The following is a 15,928-nucleotide window of genomic DNA, read 5'->3' as shown; positions in this document are numbered from 1 at the left end:
AGTGAGAGTCCAGTCCATAGTGGGTCTAACATAATCGTGAGAGTCCAGTCCATAGTGGATCCAACATAATACTGAGAGTCCAGTCCATAGTGGATCTAACATAATAGTGAGAGTCCAGTCCATAGTGGATCTAACATAATAGTGTGAGAGTCCAGTCCATAGTGGATCTAACATAATAGTGAGAGTCCAGTCCATAGTGGATCTAACATAATAGTGTGAGAGTCCAGTCCATAGTGGAGCTAACATAACAGTGAGAGTCCAGTCCATAGTGGATCTAACATAATAGTGTGAGTCCAGTCCATAGTGGATCTAACATAATAGTGAGAGTCCAGTCCATAGTGGATCTAACATAATAGTGAGAGTCCAGTCCATAGTAGATCTAACATAATAGTGAGAGTCCAGTCCATAGTGGATCTAACATAATAGTGTGAGAGTCCAGTCCATAGTGGATCTAACATAATAGTGAGAGTCCAGTCCATAGTGGATCTAACATAATAGTGAGAGTCCAGTCCATAGTGGATCCAACATAATAGTGTGAGTCCAGTCCATAGTGGATCTAACATAATAGTGTGAGAGTCCAGTCCATAGTGGATCTAACATAATGGTGTGAGAGTCCAGTCCATAGTGGATCTAACATAATAGTGAGAGTCCAGTCCATAGTGGATCTAACATAATAGTGAGAGTCCAGTCCATAGTGGATCTAACATAATAGTGAGAGTCCAGTCCATAGTGGATCTAACATAATAGTGAGAGTCCAGACCATAGTGGATCTAACATAATAGTGTGAGTCCAGTCCATAGTGGATCTAACATAATAGTGTGAGAGTCCAGTCCATAGTGGATCTAACATAATAGTGAGAGTCCAGTCCATAGTGGATCTAACATAATAGTGAGAGTCCAGTCCATAGTGGATCTAACATAATAGTGAGAGTCCAGTCCATAGTGGATCTAACATAATAGTGAGAGTCCAGTCCATAGTGGATCTAACATAATAGTGAGAGTCCAGTCCATAGTGGATCTAACATAATAGTGAGAGTCCAGTCCATAGTAGATCTAACATAATAGTGAGAGTCCAGTCCATAGTGGATCTAACATAATAGTGAGAGTCCAGTCCATAGTGGGTCTAACATAATCGTGAGAGTCCAGTCCATAGTGGATCCAACATAATACTGAGAGTCCAGTCCATAGTGGATCTAACATAATAGTGAGAGTCAAGTCCATAGTGGATCTAACATAATAGTGTGAGAGTCCAGTCCATAGTGGATCTAACATAATAGTGTGAGAGTCCAGTCCATAGTGGATCTAACATAATAGTGAGAGTCCAGTCCATAGTGGATCTAACATAATAGTGAGAGTCCAGTCCATAGTGGATCTAACATAATAGTGAGAGTCCAGTCCATAGTGGGTCTAACATAATCGTGAGAGTCCAGTCCATAGTGGATCCAACATAATACTGAGAGTCCAGTCCATAGTGGATCTAACATAATAGTGAGAGTCCAGTCCATAGTGGATCTAACATAATAGTGTGAGAGTCCAGTCCATAGTGGATCTAACATAATAGTTAGAGTCCAGTCCATAGTGGATCTAACATAATAGTGAGAGTCCAGTCCATAGTGGATCCAACATAATAGTGAGAGTCCAGTCCATAGTGGGTCTAACATAATAGTGAGAGTCCAGTCCATAGTGGATCCAACATAATACTGAGAGTCCAGTCCATAGTGGATCTAACATAATAGTGAGAGTCCAGTCCATAGTGGATCTAACATAATAGTGTGAGAGTCCAGTCCATAGTGGATCTAACATAATAGTGAGAGTCCAGTCAATAGTGGATCTAACATAATAGTGTGAGAGTCCAGTCCATAGTGGATCTAACATAATAGTGAGAGTCCAGTCCATAGTGGATCTAACATAATAGTGAGAGTCCAGTCCATAGTGGATCTAACATAATAGTGAGAGTCCAGTCCATAGTGGGTCTAACATAATCGTGAGAGTCCAGTCCATAGTGGATCCAACATAATACTGAGAGTCCAGTCCATAGTGGATCTAACATAATAGTGAGAGTCCAGTCCATAGTGGATCTAACATAATAGTGTGAGAGTCCAGTCCATAGTGGATCTAACATAATAGTGAGAGTCCAGTCAATAGTGGATCTAACATAATAGTGTGAGAGTCCAGTCCATAGTGGATCTAACATAATAGTGAGAGTCCAGTCCATAGTGGATCTAACATAATAGTGAGAGTCCAGTCCATAGTGGATCTAACATAATAGTGAGAGTCCAGTCCATAGTGGGTCTAACATAATCGTGAGAGTCCAGTCCATAGTGGATCCAACATAATACTGAGAGTCCAGTCCATAGTGGATCTAACATAATAGTGAGAGTCCAGTCCATAGTGGATCTAACATAATAGTGTGAGAGTCCAGTCCATAGTGGATCTAACATAATAGTTAGAGTCCAGTCCATAGTGGATCTAACATAATAGCGAGAGTCCAGTCCATAGTGGATCCAACATAATAGTGAGAGTCCAGTCCATAGTGGGTCTAACATAATCGTGAGAGTCCAGTCCATAGTGGATCCAACATAATACTGAGAGTCCAGTCCATAGTGGATCTAACATAATAGTGAGAGTCCAGTCCATAGTGGATCTAACATAATAGTGTGAGAGTCCAGTCCATAGTGGATCTAACATAATAGTGAGAGTCCAGTCCATAGTGGATCTAACATAATAGTGTGAGAGTCCAGTCCATAGTGGAGCTAACATAACAGTGAGAGTCCAGTCCATAGTGGATCTAATATAAGAGTGAGAGTCCAGTCCATAGTGGATCTAACATAATAGTGAGAGTCCAGTCCATAGTGGATCTAACATAATAGTGAGAGTCCAGTCCATAGTGGATCTAACATAATAGTGAGAGTCCAGTCCATAGTGGATCTAACATAATAGTGAGAGTCCAGTCCATAGTGGATCTAACATAATAGTGAGAGTCCAGTCCATAGTGGATCTAACATAATAGTGAGAGTCCAGTCCATAGTGGATCTAACATAATAGTGAGAGTCCAGACCATAGTGGATCTAACATAATAGTGAGAGTCCAGTCCATAGTGGATCTAACATAATAGTGAGAGTCCAGTCCATAGTGGATCTAACATAATAGTGTGAGAGTCCAGTCCATAGTGGATCTAACGTAATAGTGAGAGTCCAGTCCATAGTGGATCTAACATAATAGTGAGAGTCCAGTCCATAGTGGATCTAACATGATAGTGAGAGTCCAGTCCATAGTGGATCTAACATAATAGTGTGAGAGTCCAGTCCATAGTGGATCTAACATAATAGTGAGAGTCCAGTCCATAGTGGATCTAACATAATAGTGAGAGTCCAGTCCATAGTGGATCTAACATAATAGTGTGAGAGTCCAGTCCATAGTGGATCTAACATAATAGTGAGAGTCCAGTCCATAGTGGATCTAACATAATAGTGAGAGTCCAGTCCATAGTGGATTTAACATAATAGTGAGAGTCCAGTCCATAGTAGATCTAACATAATAGTGAGAGTCCAGTCCATAGTGGATCTAACATAATAGTGAGAGTCCAGTCCATAGTGGGTCTAACATAATCGTGAGAGTCCAGTCCATAGTGGATCCAACATAATACTGAGAGTCCAGTCCATAGTGGATCTAACATAATAGTGAGAGTCCAGTCCATAGTGGATCTAACATAATAGTGTGAGAGTCCAGTCCATAGTGGATCTAACATAATAGTGTGAGAGTCCAGTCCATAGTGGATCTAACATAATAGTGAGAGTCCAGTCCATAGTGGATCTAACATAATAGTGAGAGTCCAGTCCATAGTGGATCTAACATAATAGTGAGAGTCCAGTCCATAGTGGGTCTAACATAATCGTGAGAGTCCAGTCCATAGTGGATCCAACATAATACTGAGAGTCCAGTCCATAGTGGATCTAACATAATAGTGAGAGTCCAGTCCATAGTGGATCTAACATAATAGTGTGAGAGTCCAGTCCATAGTGGATCTAACATAATAGTTAGAGTCCAGTCCATAGTGGATCTAACATAATAGTGAGAGTCCAGTCCATAGTGGATCCAACATAATAGTGAGAGTCCAGTCCATAGTGGGTCTAACATAATAGTGAGAGTCCAGTCCATAGTGGATCCAACATAATACTGAGAGTCCAGTCCATAGTGGATCTAACATAATAGTGAGAGTCCAGTCCATAGTGGATCTAACATAATAGTGTGAGAGTCCAGTCCATAGTGGATCTAACATAATAGTGAGAGTCCAGTCCATAGTGGATCTAACATAATAGTGTGAGAGCCCAGTCCATAGTGGATCTAACATAATAGTGAGAGTCCAGTCCATAGTGGATCTAACATAATAGTGAGAGTCCAGTCCATAGTGGATCTAACATAATAGTGAGAGTCCAGTCCATAGTGGGTCTAACATAATCGTGAGAGTCCAGTCCATAGTGGATCCAACATAATACTGAGAGTCCAGTCCATAGTGGATCTAACATAATAGTGAGAGTCCAGTCCATAGTGGATCTAACATAATAGTGTGAGAGTCCAGTCCATAGTGGATCTAACATAATAGTTAGAGTCCAGTCCATAGTGGATCTAACATAATAGTGAGAGTCCAGTCCATAGTGGATCCAACATAATAGTGAGAGTCCAGTCCATAGTGGGTCTAACATAATCGTGAGAGTCCAGTCCATAGTGGATCCAACATAATACTGAGAGTCCAGTCCATAGTGGATCTAACATAATAGTGAGAGTCCAGTCCATAGTGGATCTAACATAATAGTGTGAGAGTCCAGTCCATAGTGGATCTAACATAATAGTGAGAGTCCAGTCCATAGTGGATCTAACATAATAGTGTGAGAGTCCAGTCCATAGTGGAGCTAACATAACAGTGAGAGTCCAGTCCATAGTGGATCTAATATAAGAGTGAGAGTCCAGTCCATAGTGGATCTAACATAATAGTGAGAGTCCAGTCCATAGTGGATCTAACATAATAGTGAGAGTCCAGTCCATAGTGGATCTAACATAATAGTGAGAGTCCAGTCCATAGTGGATCTAACATAATAGTGAGAGTCCAGTCCATAGTGGATCTAACATAATAGTGAGAGTCCAGTCCATAGTGGATCTAACATAATAGTGTGAGAGTCCAGTCCATAGTGGATCTAACATAATAGTGAGAGTCCAGTCCATAGTGGATCTAACATAATAGTGAGAGTCCAGTCCATAGTGGATCCAACATAATAGTGAGAGTCCAGTCCATAGTGGATCTAACATAATAGTGAGAGTCCAGTCCATAGTGGATCTAACATAATAGTGAGAGTCCAGTCCATAGTGGATCTAACATAATAGTGACAGTCCAGTCCATAGTGGATCTAACATAATAGTGTGAGAGTCCAGTCCATAGTGGATCTAACATAATAGTGAGAGTCCAGTCCATAGTGGATCTAACATAATAGTGAGAGTCCAGTCCATAGTGGATCTAACATAATAGTGAGAGTCCAGTCCATAGTGGATCCAACATAATAGTGAGAGTCCAGTCCATAGTGAGGCCAGCAGTTATTAAAAGTAAAAGTTATTATCCTTCTTAAATTTTTCTAATAAAAAATGTTTTTGCCGAGGTCTTTTTCACCAATTAAGTGTAAAATAGTCAAACAGGAAGCTCATAAAATGTGATTATATTTGAAGAAAAATGATGCAACAAGGCAAGAATAACGACTTTTTTCATGTAATAGTACCTGTAAAATTTCAGAATAAAAGTCTCTTTTTGTTCGGAAAACAGGTCAAAGTTGTAAGAATAAAGCTGTCATGTCTGAGTCGCTTGACGAGGTTGGAAAATTAATCGATGCCTTTTTTGTTTGGAGGTCAGAGTTCATCCTGACGTCAGCCTGAAAGCTCTGAGGACTGACCTCCTTGATGTCCTGGGCTCAGAAAGAAGCGTGGACAAGTTCTGCTTCCTGAAATGCGTCGGTCGCAGTCTGGCCCTGGTAAGTCAGCCTCTGATTGGCCGACGGCGGTCACATGTGTGTCTGCTGTGACAGGTGAGAAGCAAGCAGGAGAAGGAAGTGAAAGTGAAAACCTTCGCTCCGCCTTACGTGCGTACGACCTTCACACCAAGACTGCTCGCAGTGCACGCTGCTGATTGCACAAATTGTTGTCGCCAGGCCGAGCAGCCAGAACTTTATCTCCTTCCTGTCGCGGACGACGACTTTTCTCACTCGCTCAGCCCCGCCTCCCCTGTGACCTTTGACCCCCACAAGACCTGGAGCTCGCCGGAGGAGGCCCTTAGGTTCCCACATCAGGCTCCGCCCACCTACAGCCTGGAGGAGGAGGAGGAGGAGTTCAGCTCCTCTGAGGAAGAGGAAGGGCAGGCTGAGGATGAAGATGAAAATGGGTGTGGCAAGAGGAGCGAGTGGGAGGAGTCAGGACAGAGTAACCAAAGGACAAGTGGACCACTTCTACACAATAAAGGTGAAATTATTCAAAATTCTGAAATATATTCAGATATTTACTTCATAAGACAATTATTTGTACATCAAATTTAGATTTGATTTTATTATTAAATAAACGGCAATATTATTTTCATCAGTAGACATATTTAAGATGAATTAATGACTTGCTGTACGGCAACAAGGGCAAAGGTTCATTTTTACCTGAGAGACGTCATGAGTTCAACAAAGCCTGGCGTCGCACCTTCACATGAATCCTAAACACCAGCCAGTGCCTCAATGTGACATATTTGCTGCCATCTCGTGGCTAATGTGAGTAATGACCCTTAAAAGTACTTTGCAATAATAGCACAGCATTTACTTATATGACACGATCCAAACAACCTTCCCTAGTCATGGTGCAAAAAAAAAATACATGAATAAATTCAACTAACAAAGGTCAATGAAAACCTGCTCATTGAACTTTGTGGATATTGATGTGATAAGTAAACATATTGATGTGATATGTAAACATATTGATGTGATATGTAAACATTGATGTGATATGTAAACATAATCATGTGATATGTAAACATATTGATGTGATATGTAAACATATTGATGTGATATGTAAACATAATCATGTGATATGTAAACATATTGATGTGATATGTAAACATAATCATGTGATATGTAAACATATTGATGTGATATGTAAACATATTGATGTGATATGTAAACATATTGATGTGATATGTAAACATATTGTGATATGTAAACATATTGATGTGATATGTAAACATAATCATGTGATATGTAAACATATTGATGTGATATGTAAACATAATCATGTGATATGTAAACATATTGATGTGATATGTAAACATATTGATGTGATATGTAAACATAATCATGTGATATGTAAACATATTGATGTGATATGTAAACATAATCATGTGATATGTAAACATATTGATGTGATATGTAAACATATTGATGTGATATGTAAACATATTGTGATATGTAAACATATTGATGTGATATGTAAACATATTGATGTGATATGTAAACATATTGATGTGATATGTAAACATATTGATGTGATATGTAAACATATTGATGTGATATGTAAACATATTGATGTGATATGTAAACAAGAATGAATAAGAGTTTGTGTCCATCAGGTAAAGAAGAAGACAAGTGCAAGAAGAAAAAGAAAGTTCAGCAGAAAGCAAGCAGAGATCAAGTGGAGGAAACACCTGCACACAGGTGATATCATACTCCCTTGGTATCATCACCTGCTAAATCTCCTGTAGCTTCTTCTGCATCATCACCTGTTGCTTCTTCTGTATCATCACCTGCTGCTCCTTCTGTATCATCACCTGCTGCTTCTTCTGTATCATCACCTGTTGCTTCTTCTGTATCATCACCTGTTGCTTCTTCTGTATCATCACATGCTACATCTTCTGTATCATCACCTGTTGCTTCTTCTGTATCATCACATGCTACATCTTCTGTATCATCACCTGTTGCTTCTTCTGTATCATCACATGCTACATCTTCTGTATCATCACCTGCTGCTTCTTCTGTATCATCACCTGTTGCTTCTTCTGTATCATCACCTGTTGCTTCTTCTGTATCATCACCTGTTGCTTCTTCTGTATCATCACCTGCTGCTTCTTCTGTATCATCACCTGCTGCTTCTTCTGTATCATCACCTGCTGCTTCTTCTGTATCATCACCTGCTGCTTCTTCTGTATCATCACCTGTTGCTTCTTCTGTATCATCACCTGCTGCTTCTTCTGTATCATCACATGCTACATCTTCTGTATCATCACATGGTACATCTCTTGTATCATCACCTGTTGCTTCTTCTGTATCATCACCTGCTGCTTCTTCTGTATCATCACCTGCTGCTTCTTCTGTATCATCACCTGCTGCTTCTTCTGTATCATCACCTGCTGCTTCTTCTGTATCATCACATGCTACATCGTCTGTATCATCACCTACTGCTTCTGTATCATCACCTGCTACATCTTCTGTATCATCACCTGCTGCTTCTGTATCATCACCTGCTGCTTCTTCTGTATCATCACATGCTACATCTTCTGTATCATCACATGGTACATCTCTTGTATCATCACCTGTTGCTTCTTCTGTATCATCACCTGCTGCTTCTTCTGTATCATCACCTGTTGCTTCTTCTGTATCATCACCTGTTGCTTCTTCTGTATCATCACCTGCTGCTTCTTCTGTATCATCACCTGCTGCTTCTTCTGTATCATCACCTGTTGCTTCTTCTGTATCATCACCTGCTGCTTCTGTATCATCACCTGCTGCTTCTTCTGTATCATCACATGCTACATCTTCTGTATCATCACATGGTACATCTCTTGTATCATCACCTGTTGCTTCTTCTGTATCATCACCTGCTGCTTCTTCTGTATCATCACCTGCTGCTTCTTCTGTATCATCACCTGCTGCTTCTTCTGTATCACATGCTGCTTCTTCTGTATCATCACATGCTGCTTCTTCTGTATCATCACCTGCTGCTTCTTCTGTATCATCACCTGTTGCTTCTTCTGTATCATCACATGCTGCTTCTTCTGTATCATCACATGCTGCTTCTTCTGTATCATCACCTGTTGCTTCTTCTGTATCATCACTTGCTGCTTCTTCTGTATCACCACCTGTTGCTTCTGTATCATCACATGCTGCTGCTTCTTCTGTATAATCACATGGTACATCTCTTGTATCATCACATGCTACATCTTCTGTATCATCACATGCTACATCTTCTGTATCATCACATGCTGCTTCTTCTGTATCATCACCTGTTGCTTCTTCTGTATCATCACATGCTGCTTCTTCCGTATCATCACCTGTTGCTTTGTCTGTATCATCACATGCTGCTTCTTCTGTATCATCACCTGTTGCTTCTTCTGTGTCATCACATGCTACATCTCCTGTTTCATCACCTGTTGCTTCTTCTGTATCATCACCTGTTGCTTCTTCTGTATCATCACATGCTGCTTCTTCTGGTATCATCACCTGCTGCTTCTTCTGGTATCATCACATGCTACATCTTCTGTATCATCACATGCTGCTTCTTCTGGTATCATCACCTGTTGCTTCTTCTGGTATCATCACATGCTGCTTCTTCTGTATCATCACCTGTTGCTTCTTCTGTGTCATCACATGCTACATCTCCTGTTTCATCACCTGTTGCTTCTTCTGTATCATCACATGCTGCTTCTTCTGGTATCATCACATGCTACATCTTCTGTATCATCACCTGTTGCTTCTTCTGTATCATCACATGCTACATCTTCTGTATCATCACCTGCTGCTTCTTCTGGTATCATCACATGCTACATCTTCTGTATCATCACATGCTGCTTCTTCTGGTATCATCACCTGATGCCTGTGATGATATGGGTTGTAATGGTATCCCTGTGCTGGTGCAGGCTGGGGAAGACAGCAGAGGTGCACAGGTGTAAGACAACAAGTGTGGTAATGAAGCAGCAGCAACATTCCAAAGGCACCTGTGTCAAATGAAGACTCAAGTGTTGTGTGTTTGTGTGAAGGCCACTGAAGGCTCCATGGTGTTGTCCACTTCTCCTCCTCCGGGTCTGGACCTGACCATGAGCACCCACACCACCAGTAGGCGGGGAGGAAGGACACAGGTGACGCAGATATGACTTTTCAAAGGTCTTGTGTCCCTCAGGAGAACAAGTGATGGAGGAGATCAGGCTGGTGAAGGAAGCAAGGAAGCAGTTGGAGTGGAGAAGACAAGAGCTGCTCAGGAAAGGAAAAGACTTGCTGGCCCAGAACCGACATCGCAGGAACCAAGGTGGCTCAAAAGAAGTCTTGATGAGTCGTGGTCTTAAAACACATCCTTGAGGAACTCCATTCTTAATTGTAAACATGACTTATTAAAAAGGATTTTATACAGTGGCTGTAATTAATAGTCACATATTGACCTTATTCATCCATTTTCTACTGCTTGTCCCTTAGCATGACCTATAAAAAATGAATATACAGTGGGTACAGAAAGTATTATATTTTTTACTCTTTATTTCATTGCAGCCATTTAGTTTTTCATTGTCCCATTTACTCTCTGTAAAGCAGCAGTTCCATTGGCAGCAAAACAGGCTCGGAGCAAAATACTACCACCACCATAGTTGACGGTAGGGATGGTGTTCTTGGGATTAAAGGCCTCGCCTTTTCTCCTCCAAACATGTTACTGGGTATTGAGGACAAACAGCTGCATTTTTGTTTCATCTGACATCACATGGACAAAGATTAGACTTTCTGGAGGAAAGATTTGTGGTCAGATGAAACAAAAATGGAGCTGTTTGGCCACAATACCCAGCAATATGTTTGGAGGAGAAAAGGTGAGGCTCTTATTCCCAGGAACACCAGCCCTACCGTCAAACATGGTGGTCGTAGTATGATGCTCTGGGCCTGTTTTGCTGCCAATGGAACTTGGAGCTTTACAGAGAGTAAATGGGACAATGACAAAGGAGGATTACCTCCAAATTGTTCATGACAAACTAAAATCGTTAGCCTGGAGGTTGGGTCTTGGGTGCAGTTGGGTGTTCCAACAGCACAATGACCCCAAACACACGTTTAAAGTGGTAAAGGAATGGCTAAATCAGGCTAGAATGAAGGGTTTGGAATGGCCTTCCCAAACGTGTGGACAATGCTGAAGAAACAAGTTAATGACAGAAAAGCAACACATTTAGCTGAACTGCACCAATTTTGTCAAGAGGAGTGGTCAACAATTCAAACAGAAGCTTGTTGATGACTACCAAAATCACCTTATTGCAGTGAAACTTGCCAAGGGACATGTAAGCAAATATTAACATTGCTGTACGTATACTTTTGACCCTCGCATTTTCAGTAGAGACATAATAAATTCATAAAAGAAGCAAACTTCATGAATATTATGTGTTCCAATTACTACATCACAAAATAAATAAGACTTGTAGAAATGATGGGAAAGTCAAGACATGATGTTCTTTACAAGTGTATGTAAACTTTTGACCAGGACTGTATGTACATGGATATATGTACATCAATATTTTGTAAGAATATACATTTAAAATGATCATTTGTAAAAAGGATTAAGCCTTAAGTTAATGACCAAAATAGTTTTTCCTTAATTTAATTAATTTTTTCTGAAATATTATAAATGTCATTAACTATACAATTAAATAAGGTAAAAAACTCAAACATTTTTCTACTGTAGTTGATAGAAAAAGTAAAATATTTTAACATTTGTTTAATAAACATATTTAAAAACAAAATGTAGAAATAGACGTGTATTTAATGACATCATTGGAAAAAAAAAGTACAGTAAAATTATGAATGATTATGTCACTTGGAATGTTTAGTAAGTAGTTTAAGTTCTTTTAAACATTTTTGGTGGTATTTGCACTAATGTTTTTTTTGTCTTTTGTGACTCCACCAGCTCGTGACAGCTGGAAAAAGAAGTATTTTGATACCAAGAAGGCCACGGCGCCGTTAGAAGAGGCTCTGAAGAGTGTGCGACAAGAACTGGAGATGTTTTACAACCAAGTCCTGCATCAGCTGCACGCCAGGGAGAGCAGGAGCAAGCCACAGAAGCAAGGAGCCTCTGAAAAGGTACATCCATTAGTAGTAGTCACTGAAAAGGTACATCCATTATTAGTAGTAGTCACTGAAAAGGTACATCCATTAGTAGTAGTCACTGAAAAGGTACATCCATTATTAGTAGTAGTCACTGAAAAGGTACATCCATTAGTAGTAGTCACTGAAAAGGTACATCCATTATTAGTAGTCACTGAAAAGGTACATCCATTATTAGTAGTCACTGAAAAGGTACATCCATTATTAGTAGTAGTCACTGAAAAGGTACATCCATTATTAGTAGTCACTGAAAAGGTACATCCATTATTAGTAGTAGTCACTGAAAAGGTACATCCATTAGTAGTAGTCACTGAAAAGGTACATCCATTATTAGTAGTAGTCACTGAAAAGGTACATCCATTAGTAGTAGTCACTGAAAAGGTACATCCATTATTAGTAGTCACTGAAAAGGTACATCCATTATTAGTAGTCACTGAAAAGGTACATCCATTATTAGTAGTAGTCACTGAAAAGGTACATCCATTAGTAGTAGTCACTGAAAAGGTACATCCATTATTAGTAGTAGTCACTGAAAAGGTACATCCATTAGTAGTAGTCACTGAAAAGGTACATCCATTATTAGTAGTCACTGAAAAGGTACATCCATTATTAGTAGTCACTGAAAAGGTACATCCATTATTAGTAGTAGTCACTGAAAAGGTACATCCATTATTAGTAGTCACTGAAAAGGTACATCCATTATTAGTAGTAGTCACTGAAAAGGTACATCCATTAGTAGTAGTCACTGAAAAGGTACATCCATTAGTAGTAGTCACTGAAAAGGTACATCCATTAGTAGTAGTCACTGAAAAGGTACATTCATTAGTAGTAGTAGTCACTGAAAAGGTAAATCCATTAGTAGTAGTCACTGAAAAGGTACATCCATTAGTAGTAGTCACTGAAAAGGTACATTCATTAGTAGTAGTCACTGAAAAGGTACATCCATTATTAGTAGTAGTCACTGAAAAGGTACATCCATTAGTAGTAGTCACTGAAAAGGTACATCCATTAGTAGTAGTCACTGAAAAGGTACATCCATTAGTAGTAGTCACTGAAAAGGTACATTCATTAGTAGTAGTAGTCACTGAAAAGGTACATCCATTAGTAGTAGTAGTCACTGAAAAGGTACATCCATTAGTAGTAGTCACTGAAAAGGTACATCCATTAGTAGTAGTCACTGAAAAGGTACATCCATTATTAGTAGTAGTCACTGAAAAGGTACATCCATTAGTAGTAGTCACTGAAAAGGTACATCCATTAGTAGTAGTCACTGAAAAGGTACATCCATTAGTAGTAGTCACTGAAAAGGTACATCCATTAGTAGTAGTCACTGAAAAGGTACATTCATTAGTAGTAGTAGTCACTGAAAAGGTAAATCCATTAGTAGTAGTCACTGAAAAGGTACATCCATTAGTAGTAGTCACTGAAAAGGTACATTCATTAGTAGTAGTAGTCACTGAAAAGGTAAATCCATTAGTAGTAGTCACTGAAAAGGTACATCCATTATTAGTAGTAGTCACTGAAAAGGTACATCCATTAGTAGTAGTCACTGAAAAGGTACATCCATTAGTAGTAGTCACTGAAAAGGTACATCCATTATTAGTAGTAGTCACTGAAAAGGTACATCCATTAGTAGTAGTCACTGAAAAGGTACATCCATTAGTAGTAGTCACTGAAAAGGTACATCCATTAGTAGTAGTCACTGAAAAGGTACATCCATTAGTAGTAGTCACTGAAAAGGTACATTCATTAGTAGTAGTAGTCACTGAAAAGGTAAATCCATTAGTAGTAGTCACTGAAAAGGTACATCCATTAGAAGTAGTCCCTGAAAAGGTACATCCATTAGTAGTAGTCACTGAAAAGGTACATCCATTAGTAGTAGTCACTGAAAAGGTACATCCATTATTAGTAGTAGTCACTGAAAAGGTACATCCATTAGTAGTAGTCACTGAAAAGGTACATCCATTAGTAGTAGTCCCTGAAAAGGTACATCCATTAGTAGTTGTAGTCACTGAAAAGGTACATCCATTAGTAGTAGTCACTGAAAAGGTACATCCATTAGTAGTAGTCACTGAAAAGGTACATCCATTATTAGTAGTAGTCACTGAAAAGGTACATTTATTAGTAGTAGTCACTGAAAAGGTACATCCATTATTAGTAGTAGTCACTGAAAAGGTACATCCATTAGTAGTAGTCACTGAAAAGGTACATCCATTAGTAGTAGTCACTGAAAAGGTACATCCATTATTAGTAGTAGTCACTGAAAAGGTACATCCATTAGTAGTAGTCACTGAAAAGGTACATCCATTAGTAGTAGTCACTGAAAAGGTACATCCATTAGTAGTAGTCACTGAAAAGGTACATCCGTTAGTAGTAGTCACTGAAAAGGTACATCCGTTAGTAGTAGTCACTGAAAAGGTACATCCATTAGTAGTAGTCACTGAAAAGGTACATCCATTAGTAGTAGTCACTGAAAAGGTACATCCATTAGAAGTAGTCACTGAAAAGGTACATCCATTAGTAGTAGTCACTGAAAAGGTACATCCATTAGTAGTAGTCACTGAAAAGGTACATCCATTAGTAGTAGTCACTGAAAAGGTACATCCATTAGTAGTAGTCGTCACTGAAAAGGTACATCCATTAGTAGTAGTCACTGAAAAGGTACATCCATTAGTAGTAGTCACTGAAAAGGTACATCCATTAGTAGTAGTAACTGAAAAGGTACATCCATTCGTAGTAGTAGTCACTGAAAAGGTACATCCATTATTAGTAGTAGTCACTGAAAAGGTACATTTATTAGTAGTAGTCACTGAAACGGTTCATCCTTTATTAGTAGTCACTGAAAAGGTACATCCATTAGTAGTAGTCACTGAAACGGTTCATCCTTTATTAGTAGTCACTGAAAAGGTACATCCATTATTAGTAGTAGTCACTGAAAAGGTACATCCATTAGTAGTAGACACTGAAACGGTACATCCTTTAGTAGTAGTCCCTAAAACGGCACATCCGTCAGTAGTAGTCACTGAAACGGTACATCCATTAGTAGTAGTCACTGAAAAGGTACATCCATTAGTAGTAGTCACTGAAAAGGTACATCCTTTATTAGTAGTCACTGAAAAGGTACATCCATTATTAGTAGTAGTCACTGAAAAGGTACATTTATTAGTAGTAGTCACTGAAACGGTTCATCCTTTATTAGTAGTCACTGAAATGGTACATTTATTAGTAGTAGTCACTGAAACGGTTCATCCTTTATTAGTAGTCACTGAAAAGGTACATCCATTAGTAGTAGTCACTGAAACGGTTCATCCTTTATTAGTAGTCACTGAAAAGGTACATCCATTAGTAGTAGACACTGAAACGGTACATCCTTTAGTAGTAGTCCCTAAAACGGCACAGCCGTCAGTAGTAGTCACTGAAACGGTACATCCATTAGTAGTAGTCACTGAAAAGGTACATCCATTAGTAGTAGTCACTGAAAAGGTACATCCTTTATTAGTAGTCACTGAAAAGGTACATCCATTATTAGTAGTAGTCACTGAAACGGTTCATCCTTTATTAGTAGTCACTGAAAAGGTACATTTATTAGTAGTAGTCACTGAAAAGGTACATCCATTAGAAGTAGTCCCTGAAAAGGTACATCCATTAGTAGTAGTAGTCACTGAAAAGGTACATCCATTAGTAGTAGTCACTGAAAAGGTACATCCATTATTAGTAGTAGTCACTGAAAAGGTACATCCATTAGTAGTAGTAGTCACTGAAAAGGTACATCCATTAGTAGTAGTCACTGAAAAGGTACAT

At 39.2% G+C, this 15,928-nt stretch overlaps 1 protein-coding gene across 3 annotated transcripts in view; it reads left to right on the top strand.

Moving 5' to 3' along the window:
• The window catches only part of spata1 (spermatogenesis associated 1), a 51,553-nt gene that overhangs the window by 8,469 nt on the left and 27,156 nt on the right, over positions 1 to 15,928 (top strand). For all 3 annotated transcript variants that reach the window (XM_061883024.1, XM_061883022.1, XM_061883023.1), the window contains 8 exons: positions 5,896 to 6,013; positions 6,068 to 6,121; positions 6,191 to 6,497; positions 7,639 to 7,723; positions 9,922 to 9,967; positions 10,042 to 10,117; positions 10,182 to 10,307; positions 11,931 to 12,103. In XM_061883024.1, coding sequence (XP_061739008.1) covers positions 5,896 to 6,013; positions 6,068 to 6,121; positions 6,191 to 6,497; positions 7,639 to 7,723; positions 9,922 to 9,967; positions 10,042 to 10,117; positions 10,182 to 10,307; positions 11,931 to 12,103 — 985 coding nt within the window. The remainder of the gene's footprint in view (positions 1 to 5,895; positions 6,014 to 6,067; positions 6,122 to 6,190; positions 6,498 to 7,638; positions 7,724 to 9,921; positions 9,968 to 10,041; positions 10,118 to 10,181; positions 10,308 to 11,930; positions 12,104 to 15,928) is intronic.

Source organism: Nerophis ophidion, linkage group LG22 (assembly GCF_033978795.1).
Source record: "Nerophis ophidion isolate RoL-2023_Sa linkage group LG22, RoL_Noph_v1.0, whole genome shotgun sequence".
Taxonomy (NCBI): domain Eukaryota; kingdom Metazoa; phylum Chordata; class Actinopteri; order Syngnathiformes; family Syngnathidae; genus Nerophis; species Nerophis ophidion.
This window is presented reverse-complemented; position numbering and strand designations above follow the sequence as displayed.